The sequence below is a fragment of the Bos grunniens genome, chromosome 10 (genome assembly GCF_055505025.1).
Source record: "Bos grunniens cultivar Pamir isolate PY7600 chromosome 10, Bosgru_T2T1.0, whole genome shotgun sequence".
In the NCBI taxonomy this organism is placed as follows: Eukaryota; Metazoa; Chordata; class Mammalia; order Artiodactyla; family Bovidae; genus Bos; species Bos grunniens.
In genome coordinates this window covers 88,869,836-88,892,852 of record NC_141174.1, presented here as the reverse complement: position 1 = coordinate 88,892,852, position 23,017 = coordinate 88,869,836, and the positions used below count along the sequence as shown (strand labels likewise).

General features: G+C 39.5%; 1 protein-coding gene across 39 annotated transcripts in view; it reads left to right on the top strand.

Annotated features, from left to right (window-relative positions):
* The window catches only part of ZWILCH (zwilch kinetochore protein), a 42,708-nt gene that overhangs the window by 6,108 nt on the left and 13,583 nt on the right, over positions 1 to 23,017 (top strand). For 6 of the 39 annotated variants that reach the window (XM_086322895.1, XM_086322898.1, XM_086322889.1 and 3 more), the window contains exons 3-14: positions 2,580 to 2,675; positions 6,510 to 6,628; positions 10,016 to 10,242; positions 10,758 to 10,828; positions 11,134 to 11,289; positions 12,584 to 12,655; positions 16,667 to 16,760; positions 17,289 to 17,338; positions 19,299 to 19,404; positions 19,932 to 20,011; positions 21,591 to 21,747; positions 22,251 to 22,279. In XM_086322895.1, coding sequence (XP_086179021.1) covers positions 10,038 to 10,242; positions 10,758 to 10,828; positions 11,134 to 11,289; positions 12,584 to 12,655; positions 16,667 to 16,760; positions 17,289 to 17,338; positions 19,299 to 19,404; positions 19,932 to 20,011; positions 21,591 to 21,747; positions 22,251 to 22,279 — 1,020 coding nt within the window. In that variant the 5' untranslated portion in view covers positions 2,580 to 2,675; positions 6,510 to 6,628; positions 10,016 to 10,037. Of the gene's footprint in view, positions 1 to 2,579; positions 2,676 to 6,509; positions 6,629 to 7,003; positions 7,223 to 10,015; positions 10,243 to 10,757; positions 10,829 to 11,133; positions 11,290 to 12,583; positions 12,656 to 15,173; positions 15,932 to 16,666; positions 16,761 to 17,288; positions 17,339 to 19,298; positions 19,405 to 19,931; positions 20,012 to 21,590; positions 21,748 to 22,250; positions 22,280 to 23,017 lie in introns of those variants that run through there. The other 33 variants (XM_086322910.1, XM_086322907.1, XM_086322909.1 and 30 more) reach the window with 19 other exon arrangements.

Sequence of the window (23,017 nt, the reverse complement as noted above, 5' to 3'; positions counted from 1 at the left end):
TGCAGGCCACAACTGCTGAGCCCGAGCCTCCTAGAGCCTGTGCTCTGCACTGGGAGAAGCCACTGCAATGAGAAGCCCACGCGCAGCACTGAAGACCTAGTGCAGCCAAAAATTATTAAACCAAAAGAGTTCAGTAGATCAGAGTAACAAAGCATCCTTTGCTCTCTGTACTTGGTGTCTAAATGCTTCAATTTCCAAACTAAGAAATTAAATAGGTTTGAGTAATGAGATAATTGTCAACAATAAGCATATTAGCGGCTGTTCACCATCATTAGTGATCAAATAAATGAAATTTATAAAATAACAAGATAGTATTTTTTGCTAGTTGAAATGGTAAAAAGAATGTAAATAGTGTGTTGACGTAAAATGAGAATGTGAATATGTGAATATGACATTTGAAAGGCAATTTGACAGTATCAATGTGGTTTTAGATACTCATCTTAAGAAATTAATTAAAGGGGAAGTTCCCTGTTGGTCCAGTGGTTAAGACTCCGAGCTCCCGCTGCCGGGGGCATGGGTTCATCCCTGGTTGGAGGAGCTCCACATGTTGTGGGGTGCCGAGGAGGTAGTAATTAAAGAATATTCCTTATCAGTTGTTTATTATAGCATATAATTTGAAAATGCACAAATGTTGAATAATACAGAATTAATTATGTGATGGTAGCTCCATGGTACTAGACAGCCTAAAAAAGTTTAATGGCATGGAAAGAAGTTCATGATATAAAACTGTTAGAATATTCTATTTATTTAGTAAGCAAAAATCTATTGCATTATCAAAATAATATATTTCTATTTAAGTAGGTTTATTTATATGTCTGGGAAAAGATTAGGCAAAATATACACCAATAAGACTAATAATAGTAGTGACTACTCTGGCTATGCGGGTCAAGAAGCCATAGTTAGAACAAGACATGGAACAACTGACTGGTTCAGAATTGGGAAAGGGGTACATTAAGACTGTATCCTGTCACCCTGCTTGTTTAACTTCTATGCAGAGTACATCATGCGAGATGACAGGCTGGATGAAATCACAAGCTGGGATCAAGATTGCTGAGAGAAATATCAGCAACCTCAGATGTGCAGATGATACCACTCTAATGCCTGAAAACAGAGGAACTAAAGAACCTCTTGATGACAGTGAAGAGGAGAGTGGAAAAGCTGGCTTGAAGCTCAACATTCAAAAATCTAAGGGACTTCCCTGGCCGTCAGTGCTCCCAATGCATGGGAGCTGGGTTCAATCCCTGGTCAGGGAACTAGGTCCCACATGCCATAACTAAAGGTCAAAGATCCTGCATGCCACAACCAAGACCCGGCACAGCCAAAAAATAAAAAGTCTGAGATGATGTCATCCGGTCCCATCACTTCATGTTAAGTAGAAGGGGGAAAAGTGGAAGCAGTGGCAGATTTTATTTTTGGGGGTTACAAAATCACCAAGGACTGTGACTCTAGCCATGAAATTAAAAGATGCTTGCTCCTTGGAAGGAAAGCTATGACAAACCTAGACAGTGTATTAAAAAGCAGACATGTCACTTTGCTGACAAAGATCCACATAGTCAAACTTACGAATTTTCCAGTAGTCATGTATGGATATGAGAGTTGGACCATAAAGAAGACTTGAGCGCCAAAAAATTGATGCTTCCAAACTGTGCTGAAGAAGACTCTTGGGCTACAAGGAGATCAAGCCTCAAGAAAAAGGACCTCAACCTTGAATATTCATTGGAAAGACTGTTGCTGAAGCTAAAGTTCCAGTACTTTGGCCACCTGATGTGAAGAGCTGACTCGCTGGGAAAGATTGAAGGCAAAAGGAGAAGGGAGCAGCAGAGGATGAGATGGTTGGATAGCATCATCGACCTAGTGGACATGAATTTGAGCAAACTCTGGGAGATCATGGAGGACAGAGGAGCCTGGTGTGCTGCAGTTTGTGGGGTGGCAAAGAGTTGGGCACAACTCAGGGACTGAACAACAACTCTGGTTAGTAGAATATAGATGAGTTTTATCTGTTAGCTATCTGTTTTCAAACTTTTCTACAATAAATGTTTATTGTAATTGGAATGAAGAAATACACAGTACCTATAAAGTGAAAAAGTTCTAAATTTCATGGAACAATCAAAAAATAATGTTTAGTAAAGAGCTAATTTTATGGTTCCTAACAGTAAATCCAGGATGATTAGGGGAAGAGGATGTCAGTGTGATCCTCATCAAAAGGCCTTACAAGGCAGGGTGCTCTCTAGGTGGGCCTTGAAGCATACAGATACAAAATATAAGAGCTAGATTTTGTTGTTTTGACCACTCTAGGCTTGCAAGGATCTTAGTTCTCCAACCTGGGATTGAACCTATGCCCTCTGCAGTGAAAGCTTGGAGTCCTAACCACTGGACTTCTAGGGAATTCCCCAGCTAGATTTTCTCAACATGAAAAACAACATGGGCAAAGAAGAAATGAAATTGTATTTTTAAAACATTAGTCTTGTTCACATTCTCTTTTTCAGTTACTTGCATAGAACTGGTGTTTATGTGTTTAAATATTTGTACATATATATGTGTATCTATAACATTGCTGGACCTTAATCTGTTTTTAATAGGCTGATATTCAAGTGCAGTTGATCAGCAAAGGCCAACCAAACCCTTTGAAAAATATTCTACATGAAAATGAAACCATATTTATTGTGGAAAAAGTGGTAAGTAGTGCTTGGGCTTTGTGGCTAATTCTTAACAGCCAGGTTTGGTTTCTGAGGGATAATCTCAAATGTACACATTTTCATGTCAGCGTATTAGTGTGGATTCTAACATCTTTTAGTGATAAGTAGAGTGCTGTCCAATAGATAATGTGAACCACATATGTATTTAAAAGCTTTCTAGTAGCCTCAAAACAAAAAGGTGAAATTAAATTTCATACTGCAAAATTTACTTTTTCTTTTGTTTAGTTGTGTGAATTTTAACACACTTATACAGTCTGGTAGTCATCACCATAATCAGAACACAAAACGGCTCCATCACCCCGAAAACTCCCTTGTGCTATCCCTTTACAATCATTCCTTCTCCCTCACTGTAGCATGGTCTTTTTAAGAGTGTCATGAATGGAATCATACAAAAGTGTATAAACTTTTGAGTCTGGCGTCTCTCAGTGTAATAATGCCTTTGAGACTCATTCAAGTTGTATGGGAGAAGGCAATGGCACCCACTCCAGTACTCTTGCCTGGAAAACCCCATGGACAGAGGAGCCTGGTAGGCTGCAGTCCGTGGGGTCGCTAAGAGTCGGACAAGACTGATCGACTTCACTTTCACTTTTCACTTTCATGCATTGGAGGAGGAAATGGCAACCCACTCCAGTGTTCTTGCCTGGAGAATCCCAGGGACGGCGGGGCCTGGTGGGCTGCCGTCTATGGGGTCGCACAGAGTCGGACACGACTGAAGTGACTCAGCAGCAAGTTGTATGTGTTTAGTGGTTCTTTTAGTTGCTGATCCGTCCCTGATCCAGAGAGCTAAATAAACAAGTAATATGATCATTTTTGTACAAAGTCCTATGTGAGCACAAGTTTTCTTTACTGTAAATAGCTAGGAATAGGATTGCCAGGTCTGAAATTATGTTTATAGGTTTTTTTTAATCTAATGTTAAACATTTCAATAATTAATGTAAAAATAAAAATGAGATTTTAAGCTCTTTTTTTCCATACTGCATCTTCAAAATTTGATATGGATTTAACACTTAAGTCTCAATTTGGTCTGGCCACATTTCAGGTGTTCAAAAGCCACATGTGACTGGTGGGTGGCTACTGTTAGACACAGCATAAGTCACTCTGACTCATGAATTTCTACTTTACTTTTCTCTTGTTAAATCTAACAAGAGGGACCTTCTTATTTTTTTCATCACTTTATAATTACATCCTTACACCTTTGTGTTTTAAATAGGGGAACCGTTCTGGCCGAGCAGTAGCAGTGGTTTTGGTTGAGTGCTGATAATGCTATCATTTTACAGTTACTTTGGGGCCAGGACCCATTCTTTGGGTCTGTCGTTTCTTGAAGTAGATAGAAACAGGATACAACAGGGGAAAGTGGACATTCCTTTAGAAGGAATGCCTCTGTTTGCTTTAGGACCTGCATGCTGTCTGGATGGGGATTGGGATGCGTGAACAGAGAGCACTCTGTTTTACATACTACACGATAACTCCTTTCTGAGGAGGGGACTGCTTTATTTGTTTTGTATTAGTGATGCTTATCTATGGTGGACAGATGCTTGGAAAATAATTATAAGTGAATTATGTGGCTGGATTTAGACTTATGAGGAGAGAGAAAATGTGTGTAGAGCAAAAGCTGAAAGATGAAAATGAGTTTCTAGGGAAAGGTAGAGAAACAGAGGAATTTGTGGAAATTGGTTGAGATACTAGTGAGAAAACAGCTTGGAGTTGTGAGGACTTACCTGGAGTTCAGTGAGGTCCTGGCATTCTTGGATGGAAAACAATTAAAATGGCCTTCATTTCTGCAAAGGTCAATAGAGCTTACAGCATGAGTTTTAGGTGGATAATACTGAAAAGTAGAATGGAAGGGAAAATGACATTTCTTGGATACTTCTAGGAACTATTTGGAAACACAGGCCTAGAAGGGAATAAAATCTAGAATCTGGCAGAAGAAATTCAAAGTTGAGGATACATCTAGGTCAGATAACTATTAAGTATTCACTGCTAGAAGACCTTAGTGGACAAGAACTTGAGTTTTGAAGTCAGACTACCTAGATTCAGGGGCTTCCTTGATGGCTCAGTTGGTAAAGAATCCACCTGTAACGCAGGAGACCCCAGTTCCATTCTTGGGTCAGGAAGATCTTCTGGAGAAGGAATAGGCTACCCACTACAGTATTCTTGGACTTCCCCTGTGGCTCAGCTGGTAAAGAATTCGCCTGCAATGTGGGAGACCTGGGTTCGATCCCTAGCTTAGGTAGATCCCCTGGAGAAGGGAAAGGCTATCCACTCCAGTATTCGGGCCTATAGAATTCCGTGTACTGTATAGTCCATGGGATTGCAAAGAGTTGGACACAACTGAGCGACTTTCACTTTACCTAGATTCAAATGTGGGTTTTGCCGCTCAGCTGCTTATTCTATATAAGCTATTCAGACAGCCACTAGCTCAGTTTTCAGTCCATAAAATAGGGTTATTAATAGGATCTTTCTCAGGGTTTTTATGAAGAATAAAAGAAAGCTTGGAACAGTAGCTGGTACATAGTACATGCTCAGGAAATGTTATTTCGTTTAATTTTTGTTATTATTGGCAGTACTGAGCTATTTCACTACTTAAACACGTGGATATGAGAAACACAAATGAGAGCTGAGAGTCCTAAGAGGAGTAGACTTAAGAAGTAAGGGCTGTGCATTAAAAAGAATGAAATAATGCTTTGCAACAATGTGGATGGACCTAGAGACTGTCACACTGAGCCCGAGACACAGTGACTTGGCTTGCACAGGCTGCAGGGCTCTGCTGGCTGCTGGAAACCCTTAGGATGTGTCTTCCTGAAAACTAACCAAAGTTGTTGCTGTTGTTTTAATTTTAAGAATTCTATTTGAATATCTTTCTAAAAGATAGGTTTCTTCCTTAATATAATATACCATTGACTCCTGAACAACACAGGTTTTGGGATGCCCCACCATCTGTGTTGTTGAAAATCCTAGTGTAACTTTACAGTCAGCCCTCTGTATCTGTGGCTCTACATCCACAGATTCAACCAATCACGGACTGTGTAGTACTGCATTAAAAAAGTCCACATGTAAATGCACCTGCCTAGTCCAAACTTGTGTTGTTCAAGAGACAACTGTATTGCATAGTATAGTTTAGTATATACTACTACTAGGGCAGGGAGGCCTGGCGTGCTGCAGTCCACAGGGCCGCAAAGAGTCGGACACGACTGAGCAACTGAACTGAATTACTAGTATAGTATGGCATCAGTACTAGTGTTATAGTATGCAATTAATATTATACTATAGTGAAATTGGAACAATATTAGAATTATAGTATTAGTACCAGTATTATAGTGTAATATAATATAGCATAGAATTACTATAATATAGCAAATCAATATAGTCTGGAACCATATACCCTATATTTCTGTAATAATGAGGTAATTAATGTCAGCTGCTGTAACAAATCCTGGAGACTTAGAAAATGAGTAGAAAGGGCTATGAACCTTCAAGTTTGGGGAATGACAAAATCAGGGAGTCTCCCATGGGTTTCCCTTGGTGTTTTGTATATAATTTTGTACATGGTAGAGCACTTCCTTTTCTGATGGTGTCATATACTTCCTTTATCAGTAGCAACGTAGATCAATATCTTCTTATTGGACAGTGGAAATACTTCTGATGAATGGTGAGATTTATTAGTACCCCATTGGTTTCTAGCTATGATTCCTGTCCTAACCCAATCATTTTGCACTTCAGGGTCTGGAAATCAGTACATTGTTCTAGCATAGTGAAGAGTTGACTTTACCATAGTGTTCTCTTACCTGGTTAAATAATTAAATGTTTTTAAAGCCTTTAGAAAAGGAAGAACCAAGTCCTATTGAAGAGCTACAGTCTGAAGACACTGCTATTTCTGATCTCTCTACTGGTGAAAATGTTGGCCTGCTTGCTTTACCAATTGGGAGAGCCAGGTAAGTTTTTCTTACCATAGTGGTGAAGGGTAGGATGTAAACTCACCAGGCAGGCTACAGTCCATTGAGTCGCAAAAGAGTCGAACACAATTTAGCAACTAAACAACAAGAAATTGTTATAAACATTGGGAAAAGCATAGGTATTTAGCCCAGATCCCTCTCTTTCTCCTTCTCCACCTGCTTGATGGATATACTTAATACTTAGGATAGTTCTAAATACTTGACTGTCCCATGGGTAACTCAAGTGTGACTAAGATGATTACGGTGATCTGCCTTTTCTCCATCTCCTTCTACTGTTTAATGTTGTTGCTTCGTAATTGTTTTCCTTACTTCTAATCTGGTTCCTTGCCAATCTTTTTTCCTCACTCCTGCCAGAGTAGTTTTATGAAAGCCTGATTGTGTTGCTTCCATGTTTAAAAAGCCTTCCATGGTCCTTTTGCCTCGTGATAAAATCCAGATTCCTTCTGAGTGACACATAGGACACAAAGGAACCTTCAGCCTCCAGTCCAGGGCCCAGCAGGGATTTGGAAACACGCGGGGTACTTTGTGATCGTCACGATGACTCAGGGGCGCTGTTGGCTTGAGCCGTGGATGGTAAATGTTATGCAATGCCTGGGGCTCTCCTGTCCAATGACGAATTATCCCACCCGCATGCCAGAAGTGCCCCTGTTGGAATCCCTACTGCCTCTGTCTGCTTAGCTACCCTCCCCGCTCCTACCATATGACTTTCCGTCTGCCTGGTCTCCCTCAACTCCAAAGCCAAAAGTATTTGCTATCAGGGAGTCCTGGAGGATCTGGTCATATATATAATACTAGAGAATAAGGGGTCTTCCCTGGTGGTCCAGAGGTTAGGACTTCGCCTTCCAACGCAGTGGGGGTGCGGGTTCGATGCCTGGTCGGGGAGCTAAGACCCCACATCCCTCCTGGCCAAAAAGACAAAGCATAAAGCAGAAGCAATGTTGTAACAAATTCAGTAAGGACTTTAAAAATGGTCTACATTAAAAAATCTTTAAAAAAAAAATACTGGAGAATAAGGACTATAGTAGTATTCAAAGTGACTTTCCTTCAGAGAGGGTTTTTTGTTTTGTTTTGCTGTGTGGAAACTTTTAAAATCTTTTGTAGTTGAGCACTCTTTAATGGCTTCTTGATTTTAAGTCCTATTTGGCCTTTTTTCTTTCCTCTCCCACAACTTGAGAATTTTTTATTCACGTTGTTTCCTCTAGCCAGTGTTTGTTTGGATTCATCCATATGCTTATCATTTCTTTGCTCTCCATTTCTTCTTGCATTTCAGACCTTCCTTCTGGGATTATTATATTTCTTTTCTGAAGTACAGTCCCTTAGAAATGCCTTTTCTGAACATATGTTGGTAATAAATTTAGTTTTCATCTCTGAAAATTTGTAAGCTATATTTTTGGGTAACTTTTAATTCTGATGCACTCTGAAATTTACAGAGAAGTGTAAAAGAACAGTACAAGAACTTCTGTGGACGCTTAACCAGGTTTCACCAAAATTTACATTTTGCTGCCTCTGCTTTGTGATTCTATGGCTTATTCCTCCTCCCCTCTGCTCCTCCTCTTATTCCTGTCCACACCTCATCTATATAACCACACGCACACATTTTTGTAATGAAATATTGACAGTATGTTGGAGACACTGTGCTCTTTTACCCTTGAATACCTCACGATGTATTTCCTAAAACCTAGTACCTTCTCTTGTATAACCACAAGTCATCAAAATCTGGGAATTTAACATTGTTAAAATAATACTATCTGATTCACAGACTATATTCAAATTTTTGTGTTCGGTGACTAATGACCTCAAGCATCTCTTTATGTATTTATTGACTTCTTCCTTCTCCCACCCCTAACTTTATTGAGAAGTAATTGACATATTCTGTTATTTCTTTTGCTTAATCTCAGAGCCTGCTTCCACTCCCATTGACCCTGTAGCCCCACCATATTGAACTCTCTGCTTATAGTAGCTATACTTTGTCAGTTTTTGGTGTGTGGATCTTGATCTGTCTGATGTGCCTGGCTCTCACTTCTTCTCCGGGTGAAACATTTATGTATTTTGCCACTTTATTTCCAAATTTTTGTTTCTGGGACACTGTGATAGTGTGATGTATAAGAAGAAGCATATTTAGTCTTGGTCCACTGTTCCTGGAACCCAGCTCCTAAAAACCTTTGGAATTTCCTAGGGATTGAGAAGAATAAAGGTGTCTTTTTTAATGCTAATGAAGTGGCTTTTGGACCTCCCGCCCCTCCCCGCCCCCCCCTCCAGTAAATTATGGATAGGGGCTGGTTGCCTGGGGAACCAAGCCTGTGAGTAGAGGGTTGGAAGTTTGAGTCCCACCCAACCTCTGAAAGGGAGAGGGGCCAGAGTTTAAGTTTAGTCACCTGGTGAGGGGTTGGGACTCAACCCCTCCCTAAGTTCAGTCAGTCACCATTGTGACTATGTAATGAAACCTCCTTTAAAACCCAAAAGGAGTTTTTTGGTTGGGAGGGATTGGGGACAGGAGAAGAACGGGACGACAGAGAATGAGATGGCTGGATGGCATCACTGACTTGATGGACGTGAGTCTGAGTGAACTCCGGGAGTTGCTTATGGACAGGGAGGCCTGGCGTGCTGTGATTCATGGGGTCGCAAAGAGTCAGACACGACTGAGTGACTGAACTGAACTGAACTGATATGAATACCTATAGCTGATTCATGTTGAGGTTTGACAGAAAACAACAAAATTCTGGAAAGCAATTATCCTTCAATAAAAAAATAATTAAAAAAAAAAAAAACCCAAAAGGAGAGGGCTTGGAGAGCTTCTGGGTCGGTGAACACATGGAGGTACCGGGAGAGCAGCTTGCTGGGAGAGGGCATGGAAGCTCTGTGCCCTTTGCCCCATACATTTTCCTTTGCTTCCCTTCTGTCTGTCTGGCTGTTCCTGAGTTCTACCCTTGTGTAATAAACTAGTAATCTAGCAAGTAAAATATTTCTCTTGAGTTCTGGGAGCAAATTAATTGAATTTAGGGAGGGGGTTGTCAGAACCTGTGATCTATAGACACATAGATGACAACTTGGACTTGGAACTGGCAATACAAGTTGGAGGTGAGGCAGTCTTGTAGGACTGAGCCTTTAACCTGTGGTTGCTGATGCTGTCTTTGGGTAGATAGTGTCAGAACTGAGTTGAATTGTAGAATACAAGCTAGTGTCAGAGAATTGCTTAGTGTAAGGAAAAAACCCCATTTGGGAATTGGTACAGAATGTTAGATGGTGATCAGAAGTGGGATCAGAGTCAGCATCGTAGCTATTGTTCATGATATCTTTGGAAAAGAAAACTTTTGACTGATCAAAAATCTCTACGTCTAATTTATTCTTCCTACTCTTGCTTCCAAGGCAGTTAATTGGATTTTATACCATGGCTCACAATCCTAATATGACCCATCTGAAGATTAATCGGCCAGTTACTGCCCTTCCTCCTCTCTGGGTAAGGTGTGATGGTTCAGATCCTGAAGGTATCAGTTGGCTGGGAGCTGAGCTTATCTCAACCAGTAGCAACATCACAGGAATTGTCTTGTACATGGTCACCTGTAAAGGTGAGAGCTCACTCCTCTTTTGTGGAGGTGTGTGTATTTATTTGTTTGTGTAATCACTGTTATTTGTGTACCACTGTATTTATTTGTGTAATCGCTGTTTCATAGGTTTTACTAAAACTTGAGCACGAAGTGCACACAATGTAGCTTGTGTCAGCCACCACGAGTGTGCTCTAGTGTGTAACCTGCAGCATGTGGGAGACATTTCAGAGACAGATTTCCAAGAGTCTAAATAGGAGTTTATGGCTATTTTATTTGGGTTTCATTTCATTTACATGTGTGTATTTTTTAAAATTTTCATTGGAAGATAAAAAAGCTGAATATAATGATAATATAATTCCAGTGTCATAATAGGCATTTAATTATACTTTTGGTAGCAGTACTGACCTTTGTTCCACTTTCCTTGTTTTAAAAACATTTCATCTGTGGTTTAAAATTTAATTTTGATAGTTATTAATATTGTGAATTAGATTGTAATTTTCTAGCTCTAATGATGTAATTTTGAACTGTACCTATAAAGTTTTTTTTTTTATCATGTCCTACAGTGGATAAAAATTATTCTGTAAATCTTGAAGACCTAAAAAAGTCACACAAGAAAAGACATCACTTGTCTACTGTAAGTATTTCTCTTTCATATTATTTTCTTCTGACTGCTGTCAATCTGCCTTCCTAGTGTAAAGGATTTTTTTCATTCCTAATAGGACTAGATATTTTTCTATAGTATCAAAATGTTTATTTTCATATCAGCTAATGACTAAAAATATATGCCTTTTAGCTAATCTTTGTGATGAAAAAGAATTGTCTCGTTTTTCCATTTGGCACAGCACTTTTTCTTCTTGGGGAAAAGAATCAGTCGTTTTGATAATGGGCCTTTGGCCTTGTGAAGGAGCCGCTGATGGTCTGCTGAATGTCTCTTTACAGTTAACAGCCAGCGGCTTTGCCCGGTACGAGCTCTTTAAGTCCACTGCCTTGGATGATACAGTTGCTGCCTCACAAACCACGATCACTTTGGATATTTCCTGGAGTCCTGTGGATGAGATCCTTCAGACCCCTCCGCTCTCTTCCACTGCAACTCTGGTAGGAGCCAGCCCTGCTTTCTGTTGAGTTTACTCACTGTGGGTTTACTTTGAACTTGCTAGTTCCTGGACAGCTCTGAAAGGTTCAGCCTGAAGTCTCGCCAGCACAGCCAGTGAAGGTTTTGCCAGGTGGTCTGATCCGTCAGTTATCTACAGTGCTGTAATTATGTAACTTAAGAATTTTCAGTGGGGGCCCAAATGGAATCATCACAGTGGCTCATTATCCCTGCTGTTCTTAAAGAATGCAGATGTTGAGAACACATCAACAATCGTTGTTCTGTTCAGCCCTTGCACCCTATATTTACATTTCTAGGATCTGTCTTAAGAAATTATTCAGAATTGGTAACAAAAATACATGGGCAAAGATATTCAGTGCAGTCATACAGCTGTGTTTTGAAAATATTAAAAACAAAACCTGAATGATGTTTAGAAAAATAAATAGATTTCCTGATGAAATATTATATACATATTTTAAAATTATGATTTAAAATATCTTTAATAATGAAAGAAAATGCTTATTATTAAGCAAAAAAAAAAGCCCCAAAAGTACAAAATTTATGTACAGTGGGATCTCAACTATGGTTTTAAAAAATATGTACACAAAGTCCTGGGTAGTGTTAAGAGTGGTTTTTCCCAGGGTGGTGGGCTGGTGAATAATTACACAATTACATTCTTAACACTTTTCTTTTCCTGCAGTAGGTGCTGACATACAATGGCGTTTACTAATTTCTTTCAAACCTCCTCACCCCGCTTCAGCTTTTTTTGTTTGTTTGTTTTACTGAGGGGAGGGACAGTTGTTTTTGGTGTGTGGTAATGCTAAGTTTGTCATTGAGTCTTTTTTTTTAATTTTTAATTGGAGGATAATTGCTTTACAATATTGTATTGGTTTCTGCCATATGTCAACATGAATCAGCCACAGGTATACATATGTCCCCCAGCTCCTGAACTTCCCTGTCACCTCCTACCCTGTCATCGAGTCTTGAAGTGTGTTTATATTTCTACTTCTTGTCCTTTTGGAAATTCAGTGACACAAGCAGGAGAGTGTGTGTTCTGTGTAGCTACAGTTGTATTGAGAGGGGTTGTGGTGGCCTGAATTGAGGTTTCTGTATTGGGATGGGCAGAGTCTATATTTCTGGGGAAGGCATACCAAATGGAAGTGTTGACCTAATTTTTCAATTCACTAGTGTTTTATGAAATATTTTTAAATGTGTGGGTAGTTTGAAATGCAAGTAACTGTGACCCTGATGGAGAAAAGATGGGATTACCAGTGAAAACTGACTCTGGGAACTTTTTAGAATATCAAGGTGGAATCGGGAGAGCCCAGAGGTCCTTTGAGTCAGCTTCACAGAGAACTGAAATTTCTCCTTGTGAGTATCCTTCTGGAATTTGTTACCTGCATTAGATCTCATATTTCCATAAAAATTTTTGCTAGTATCATTGTTATTTAATTTTGTGTTCTTCAAAATTTGTTCCAAATGTTACGTGCTTGGCAGTTGGGGCAGTTGTCCTTGCAATTAAAGGGAACATTTATCAGTGAGTTAGTAGTTAATAACAGTTCTTTCACCTTTTCTACTGAAGTATTTGGATTTTATTCATATGATGGATTCCCTACTTTCCAGGTGAGTCAGCTGCCAGTTTATTCCAAATGTGTATATAATCTGCTTGTTAATAACTGAAATTTGATCCTGAAGATTAATGAGCATGTGTTTCAAAAATTTTGTGTTTCAGTAATTTTAGCTCCGCTCTACAGATTCAATTCCAAAGGGGCGGGCAAGGGGGATTCATTTTAATGCAGAGGAAATTCTGTATGTCTTAAGTTGGCATACAAAGACAGTTATATCCAGTCACTGACTATAGTTACTTTTTTCTTTTCTTTTTTAAAGAGCTTTATTGATATAAATTATAGCCCATAAAATACTTTTGTTTTAAGTATAGAATTCAGTAGTTTTTAGTGTACTGACAGAGTTTGTACAGCCATGACCGTACTTAATTTTAGGATATTTTCGTCACCCCAAAAAGAAATCCCATACCCATTAACAGAAACCTGCCAGCCACTGATTCACCTTCTGTAGCGCTTCCTTCCTTTTTATTACTGAGTAACACCAGTGTAGAGGTGTAGTGTGTTTGTGTTTATCCATTTGTCAGTTAATGGGTATTTCAGTTGTTCTTACTTTTTGGCTATTCATGAATAATGCTGCCATGAATAGTATTTAAGTTTTTATGTGACATAGAGACTCTCAGGTGGGGTTGCTGGGTCACATGGTAGCTCTTTAACTACCTTTTAACTTTTAACTTTTTGTGTTTAACTTTTTGAGGAGCTGCCAGACTGAGTGGCTGCATCATTTTACATTCCCATAGCAGCGTATGAGGGTTCCAGTTTCTCCATATCCTTGCCTCCATATGCTTGATACTATATTTTTTATTGATGTTATAGCCATCCTAGTGGGGATGAAGTGATATCTCATTATGGTGGTGTTTTCTTGTTTTTTGGCTGCTTTGTGAGGCATTTGGGAGCTTAGTTCCCTGACCAGGGGTCAAACCCACACCCTTTGCAGTGGAAGTGCAGTCTTAGCCACTGGACCGCCAGGGAAGTCCCACATTATAGTTATGATTTGCGTTTCTCTGATGGCTAATGACATTGCACATGTTTTCATGTTCTAATTGGCTCCTACTTATTTCTTTAGCTTGATCTCACATCCTCCTCTGCTGCATTGAGCTCCCTGCTTATGGTAGCTCCCAGGCCATCACGCCATCGCTTTCTGGAGTGTGTGTCTCCATCTGCCCAGTGTGCCCTTTTCCCACCTCTTTGCCGGGTTATCTGTGACATCTTCACCTGAGACGATTTACTGATTCCCCAGAATAGGTTGTGCTGCCGTAGAACTTTACGCACACCCCTTGTCAGAGGGTTTATCAAACAGTAATTTCTCTACTCCTCTGCCTCCCCTACTAGACGTGAGTGCCAGGTACCTCATGGTGTCTTCCACTTCTACCACAGTACCAGGCATTTTTCATACTTTTACCTCCTCTCATTATTTCCCTGTTTGTGAAAAACTTGATACCTTTTCTACCTTTCTCATCTTTCTTCTTCCTTGAGAGCTTCTCTTTCAGGACCCTTCCCGTGGGCTTCTATCATACTTGTAACCTCCTATCTCTGCCCTCCTCTCTCCACCCCAGCAGAGGGCTTATCCATTTCGTGATTTGATGAATGCCTTTATAAGGGAACTCCAGACTCCTGTCTGTAAGCTGCTTCCACTTCCAATCTTTCCCACTTTCATCAGTTCAGTTCCCACTCTAGTAGAGCGTTCTTCCCTCCAATTCAGTTTGTCCAAAATGAAACTTGAATCAAATCTCCAGACTGGATCACTTTAATAAGCCCCTGATTTCTGTCTGCAGTTTCACCATTCCTTCCGTTCACAGGCTGGCAACCTTATCTGTTACTTCAGTAAGATCGAGTTACTGCCACAGCTGGAAGCTGCCATTCTGCTGTGTGCCCAGTATGTGGTGCTAGATGGTTCTGGTATGTTGCCTGAGGTGTCAGCAACTGGTAAATGGAAGAGCTGGCTTAAAACTCATTCAAACATATGTCTATCTGACTTGAAAGTCCAAGCTGTGTAATTAATGTAATCTCCCTTAGAAATTCACAGACTCTTCGATGTGCACGTTGCCATAATTTCTCCAAGTTCAATCCCCTGTATTTTTATAAATAGGTAGGATTTTTTTTTCTTTTCTTCTATTCCTCATATATTTCTGCCTATCTGTCTGTCTCTTCTCTGAAGTATACTTTTTTTTCCCCTTTGAGGTTTCTTTCACTGTGCCTATCTTACATAAAGCCCCTATCACTTCCCTTCTGGACCACTCTAATGATCTTTCACTGTTTCTCCACAGGGACACACACTCTTGGCATCTTGGGCAGAATCATGCTTTGTGGTTTGGGACCATTCTACATGCTGGAAGATATGTAGCCTCCTTGCATGCGTGCCAGGTTGCTTCAGTCATGTCTGACTCTTTGTGACCCTATGGAACATAGCCCTCCAGGCTCCTCTGTCCACAGGATTCTCTGGGCAAGAATACAGGAGTGGGTTCCCATGCCATCCTCCAGGAGATCTCAACCCAGGAATCGAACAGCAGTCTCCTTTGTCTCCTGTTTTAGCAGGCGGGTTCTTAACCACTAGCGCCACCTGTAGCATCCTTGCTGCTGCTGCTGCTAAGTCACTTGTCATGTCCAACTCTGTGCAACCCCATAGACGGCAGCCCACCAGGCTCCTCCATCCCTGGGATTCTCCAGGCAAGAACACTGGAGTGGGTTGCCATTTCCTTCTCCAGTGCATGAAAGTGAAAAGTGAAAGAAGTCTCTCAGTTGTATCTGACTCTTAGCGACCCCATGGACTGCAGCTTTGGCCCCTACCAAACTAAATGCCCACAGTCACTGTGACACCAGAATTGACCTTCACATTTTCCTGAAAACTCCCTGGGGGTGGAGGATGATCTTACTTCTATTGAGAAACATTGTACTTCTTTTTTTCCTTAGACTCTATCCTGAGTATTTGTGATGGGGGAATTCTCAGCTGCTTGATCATGTCATTTTCCTGCCAGAAAATCAACAGTGGCTGTTGTCTTCCAAATGAAATAAAAAAGTTATTTAAGATCACTCTTCCTGTTTAATCCCTACTCCTAGTCATCTTATTTCCTGCTGTTGCCTGGGGGTTTATTCCACCCTAGTGGAAACAGCTCATCCTCTCCATCGTATTGCCTGGGATGGTTCCCCCATATGAGTCAAGCCAGTGTTTCTCATTGTTCCTCTGGCTATTCCAGCCTCTTTTGACCTCAACCTCTTTCCTTACTTCAGTTTAGATACCCTACGTATAGGCATACATATTCATGTTATTTTTATGTAAACTTCTGTTCAGTCTCTGTAGCACACATAATTAAAGTTCAGAATACCATCTTTGGCATCAGACTGCTGGATATATGTCCTGGCATTGCCAGTTACCAACTGTGTGAGCTTAAGCAAGTTAATTAACCTCTTTTGGGCTCAGTAAAATGTGAGTGATAGTGGTATCTGCCTCACGGGATTTTTGTGAGGATTAAATAACATACTGCATATGAAACATTTAGAATAGTTCCTGGCGTCTCATTAAACATTCAGGAAAAATAGGTGTTAGGAATGCCCTGGAGGTCCAGTGGTTAGGACTCCATGCTCTCACTGCTGAGGGCCTGGGTTTGATTCTTGGTGCAGGAACTAAAATCCCACAAGGTGGGTGGTGCAGCTAAGAAAAAAGATACTAATGTTATTAATATTGATAATACATCTTACTGATAACTTTGTATTTTGCTAACAAGTTTTGGGGTTTTTTTGTTTGTTTTTAAATCTCCCACAGGTTTTGGCTGATGGTTTGAGGACTGGTGTAACTGAATGGCCTGAGCCTCTGGAAGCAAAATCTGCTGTTGAACTTGTGCAGGAATTTCTGAATGGTGTTTGTTTTCGTGACTCACACTTGGCTTTTGTTTGTTTTTTCTTAATTGGGAATTTATGCTTGCTATATTTAAATGTAAATTTTTTTTTAGGCTTAGTATTTTTTTTTTTGTTAGCTATACCTAAAGCTGTAGGTCTGTCATGGTGAGAGGGGCAGCTTTCATTCTGAATTGCTAATGATAAAAATCTCAGTGATTTTAAGAATTAATAATATGTATTTAATTTACATTTTATATACTGCAGTCATATTTGAGATTGTGGAAGAAGAGGGACGAAACAGTGACCTTAGAGCGCCTACCATGTGCTTGACATGTGTGCCAGGGGCTTTCACTGTATCTCAGTCCATCCTTACACCCCTGCCTAGTGGGCATCTAGTCAACCTCCATTGGAGAGTTAAATAATTGCTAAAATACCTGGTCATCATTCTACTCTCCTCATTTGCCATTTGAAAACAGGATTAGAGTGGAAATAATTGGGAAAGAAGGAGAATAAAATCCAGAGTTTAATAAGCTTTTGCCACTTTCTAGAGTTAAGTAAGCTGAATGAATTTGGTGATTCTACAAAAAAAGACACCGAGGTAAGTGATTGTTATCGGAAAAGTACACTGAAAGAGCTTGTAAAATTGGGTTGTACTGTTGTCTTTCACATCATACGATTGCAAATGGGTCTGCTACAGCCAAGGTGGCATTTTGAGGGTAGTTTTTTGTTGGTCTTTGATGTCAGCGCTAGTGATTACTTTCCTTAAAAACTGATGGATATGTTTAAAGAGAACTAGGACGTATTTATTATTAATTGTTTAACTGCAGAAAAATGGAAATGACTATGTTAATATACTATGAGGTGATAAGGCAACGCCAAAGAATGCTCAAACTACCGCACAATTGCACTCATCTCACACGCTAGTAAAGTAATGCTCAAAATTCTCCAAGCCAGGCTTCAGCAATACGTGAACTACAAACTTCCAGATGTTCAAGCTGGTTTTAGAAAAGGCAGAGGAACCAGAGATCAAATGGCCAAATCCGCTGGATCATGGAAAAAGCAAGAGAGTTCCAGAAAAACATCTACTTCTGCTTTATTGACTATGCCAAAGCCTTTGTGTGGATCACAATAAACTGTGGAAAATTCTGAAAGAGATGGGAATACCAGACCACCTGATCTGCCTCTTGAGAAATCTGTATGCAAGTCAGGAAGCAACACTTAGAACTGGACGTGGAACAACAAACAGACTGGTTCCAAATAGGAAAAGGAGTTCGTCAAGGCTGTATATTGTCACCCTGTTTATTTAACTTCTATGCAGAGTACATCATGAGAAACGCTGGACTGGAAGAAGCACAAGCTGGAATCAAGATTGCCGGGAGAAATATCAATAACCTCAGATATGCAGATGACACCACCCTTATGGCAGAAAGTGAAGAGAAACTCAAAAGCCTCTTATTAAAAGTGGAGAGTGAAAAAGTTGGCTTAAAGCTCAACATTCAGAAAACGAAGATCATGGCATCCGGTCCCACCACTTCATGGGAAATAGATGGGGAAACAGTGGAAACAGCGTCAGACTTTATTTTTTGGGGCTCCAAAATAACTGCAGATGGTGACTGCAGCCATGAAATTAAAAGACGCTTACTCCTTGGACAGAAAGTTATGAACAACCTAGATAGCATATTCAAAAGCAGAGACATCACTTTGCCAACAAAGGTCCTTCTAGTCAAGGCTATGGTTTTTCCAGAGGTCATGTATGGATGTGAGAGTTGGACTGTGAAGAAGGCTGAGTGCCGAAGAATTGATGCTTTTGAACTGTGGTGTTGGAGAACACTCTTGCGAGTCCCTTGGACTGCAAGGAGATCCAACCAGTCCATTATGAAGATCAGCCCTGGGATTTCTTTGGAAGGAATGATGCTAAAGCTGAAACTCCAGTACTTTGGCCACCTCATGCGAAGAGTTGACTCATTGGAAAAGACTCTGATGCTGGGAGGGATTGGGGGCAGGAGGAGAAGCGGACAACAGAGGACGAGATGGCTGGATGGCATCACTGACTGGATGGACGTGAGTCTGAGTGAACTCCGGGAGTTAGTGATGGACAGGGAGGCCTGGCGTGCTGCGATTCATGCGGTTGCAAAGAGTCGGACACGACTGAGCGACTGATCTGATCTGATCTGATATTATTATAGCATGTTAATAGGCTATGAGATAGTACATTACTGTGCCGTCGGTGGCATTATTAAATTGTGCTAAACCTGTTGTCATTTGACAAGTAGGAAAATGGAGACCTAGGTAATTAAATATTTTTCCAGGGGAGGAAAACCAAATGCTTGCTTTTAGGCATCAGAGTTTGAAAGCAATTTTAGGGGTTCTGTTTTTCACTGTCTGTTTACTTGTATCTCCTCATTAATGGATGAAGTTGTAGAAGATACATTCATGCCTCTTATATGTGTTCATGATCCCACCTTTTCTCAGAGCAACATTTGCAAGTTTACTGGTCTTAAACTATTGTGCTTTTTAAAAAATAAACTGAGTATTTTTGGCACTCACTTCTTTTCCAGATAGTGAAGCATGACGCTGCTGCAGTTGATGGGTCTATTGAGTGTCTTCTCACAGTACGGGGTGATCTCGATTTTGCTGAGCAGCTGTGGTGCAAAATGAGCAGTAGTAGGTGTCCATCAGCATTGTGAAATAAAATTTTTCCTGTTATTTCTTAGGTTTACTTTTAAGTCTTTTGAAAATAATAATGTATATTGCTAGCCTTGTATGGACATCTGGTTTCTGTTTTATCAAACTCAGTTCTAATAATGCATTGGCATATTTTGCTCGAGAATTATACTAAGACCAGGCAATTCATAGAACCTGTTCTTTACTCCTGCCTGAAGATTTAGGTGGGTTCTATGCTGTATTTGTATTAACCAAAACATATCTTAATGAAATTATAATTATTAAGAAAAGGAAAAGATATTCCATAATATTTGACTGAATATATTATTTTATGGCAACGAGTTTAATTTCTTTCTTTAAAAATGCTGCCTTTGGAGGGGGAGGGGGACTTTAATTTCTCTCCCTTTTCACCATCCCTAAAGTTCAGATACTTGTCTTCCCTCTTCATTGTGTATCCTTAAAATGAATGACGTGTTTGATCTGCAGAAATAACTATGAGAATAATGTTAGACTAACTTGCTTTAAAGGTGTGATTTCTTATCAAGACTTGGTGAAGTGTTTCTCGTTGGTCATCCAGAGTCTGCAGCGTGGTGCTATTCAGCCATGGGTAGGTTCAGTAGTGTGTGTGTGCTCCTTTTCAGCAGCAGAGCAGACTGATGACGGGCACAGGCTCTGCAGCAGACTGCCTGAGTTTGAATTTTTGTTTTGCAACTCTCTTACCTGTATACACTTGGCCAGGGTCCTTAATTCATGTGAAGCACTTAGGACCTAGTTCATAGTTAAGTGCACAGCATTTATAAGCTACCTCTATTGTCATTGCTGTTGCTGTGAACAGTCCTTCTCATATACTACTGATGAGAGTACAGATTGGAACACTATAAAGCAATTATGATAATGTACTGAGATCCTCAAAATGAATTCATCCTAAGGCCATATGCAGAAGTATGTGTCAAGAGTTTATGTATTAGGGGCTTCCCTGGTCTCGGAAGATCCCACATGCAGTGGAGCCAGCTAAGCCTGCGCGCTGCAACTGCTGAAGCCTGTGAGCCTAGAACCTGTACTCGGCAACAAGGGAAGCCACGCCGTGGCACCGCAGTGAAGAGCGGCCCCCGCTTGCTGCAGCAGAGAGCCCATGTGCGCCAGTGAAGACTCACCATGGCCAAAAGAAATAAGCCTTTTTAAAAAAAGATTGTAGTGGGATGCTCGTTATAGCCTCATTTACAGTAGCAAAAATTGTAAATGACCTATTAATGAATGTCTAAGTAAATCATGAAACAGCCACATAATGGAACATGTTAATAGTTGCTACAGATGATGTGCAGAAATGCTTACAGTGGTGTGTGGAGAAATGCTTACAATGTTCAGTGAAAGATAGAAATCTTGGAGAGAAAAACCTGTGAACAAATATGCTAAAATACGCCAATCCCTTCTGGTGGTAGGGTTACAAATAAATTTCTCCAACTGCATTATACATTTCTGTATTTTATGGATTTTCCATGATGAATTTATAGTTTTATAATGAAAAAATCTAAGTTAAAAGCTAGAAACAAAAAGATTCCTCATTTAGTAGAATTATTTTAAATAATGCAACTGCCAATTCATAACAAGATAGAAACTTCCTAGGTGTGAACAGAGATACACTCTAGAGCAGAAGCTTGCAAACCCTCCCTCTATTTGATCATTCTGTGCATTTTAGTCTTGCCCATTGAATTTTTCTTAAGAGCTTCTGTTTGTGAGATATTTACAAGTATATCCTACCATGTACAACAAGTGCAAAGTGAAAATAGTATTAAAAAAGAAAAATGCAAAGGATTGTGTTGGAAATTTGAGTTAACAGAAGGACAGTAAATGAGAAAATGTCAAATGTCAAATATTTTAGGTATGTTTAAATTTAATTGTTTAGCATTTAGAACACATGTTAGATCTAGTAAGTTCACAGCTTTTTTTATTCTCCAAATGATTGAGTTAGTCTGTTGGCTATTATAGCCAATAAGGAGGTTTTGGGAATGGCATTTTAGAAACAGATAGGTTTGTAACTTAGAGGCTTTCATTCAAATAATTTATAATGTCAGGAGATGAAAAAATTTAAGTTTATAATTTTTTAGTTAATGCAGTTTGCTTCTCTTTCACTTACTGGACTTTTTATAGTTTTAATTGTGGCTTTATAAACTTTTCCCAATCTCTAGCTTCATAGTGGGAGTAACAGTTTACTGAGTAAGCTCATTCATCAGTCTTACTATGGAACCATGGACACGGTTTCTCTCAGTGGGACTGTTCCGGTTCAGATGCTTTTGGAAATTGGTTTGGATAAACTGAAGAAAGATTATATCTGTTTTTTCATAGGTAAGTCCCTTTCCCAACTCAAAAAAGTAAAAGCAACATCATAGTTGTCAGCCATAGGTATGCTCAGATTTTATCTTTGTACTTGACCCTGATTGTTTGTGGTCCTGGCTTTGCCTCTGGTTCACTATGAGACAGGCACTTTCATTTTCTGAGCCTTATTTTTTTGTTTAATAAATAGATTAGATTAAAGATAACTATAGGTTTTGTTTGTCTTTATTTCAAATGTTTTGAGATTCTTTAGGGTAAATGTAAATAAAACCCTTTTTTAAAATGACATGCTGTTTTAATACTCATCACCTTGTTTCTATTAGGGGCAAACTGTGATCATTTTTAGAATAAGTATTTATGATGTAATGTACAAGAAAATTCAGCATTTTGTGAGAAACTGTTTAGCTTGAGCATTTCTTTTATATATGAATTATGAAACGTTTGTCTTAGCTTGTTTGATTTGTAGTAGATAAAACCTAAAGCTTATTGGCATCTCTTCGTTTTTTTCTTGATAGGTCAGGAACTTGCATCTTTGAATCATTTGGTGAGTTTTTATTCTCAAGTTGATTTTTCTTTTATTTGGTCATTCTGCCACACAGTTATTAAGTGCCTATTCTGTGCCAGCTTATGTCCTAGGAAACAGATAAATTAAGACAGGCAATTACATTGTCTAGTAAAACAAACAAAAAAGTAGCCCATCTAATGTCACCTCTCATTCTCTGTAAACGTATGATACTGCCTGACATAAGGTTGTATCCTGCGTAAGCCAGTGTACTTCCACAATTCTTCATTTATCTAAAGTGGTTAGAGAATGCCTTTCTGTGTTTGATAAGCCCTACAGAGGAATATTCGCTTTATATTCTTTTGACCCATTTCTTTATTTCTTCTTTGTTTTTATTTATGTATTTATTTGGTTGGGCCTGGTCTTAGTTGGGCCTGGGATCTAGTTCACTGAGCATGGATCAAACCCAGGCCCCCTGCATTGGAAGTGTGGAGTCTTAGCCACCAGACCACTAGAGAAGTATCTTGACCCATTTCTTTTACACGTAAAAGATTACTTTTCAAAGAATTTGCTATGCTCTTTAACATATTGATTCAAAAAATATTTCTGTGTTTCAGGGTCATGATTATGAGCTTTTGTATTTCCCTAATATCTTGAATTAGAAACTTAAGGAGATTAAAGAACATCCATAATGACCTTTGACATTTGTTGGACGATTCTTTTAGAAAATAGATCTTCAAATGATATCTGGTCTCATAAAAATACAAGATAGGATAACTC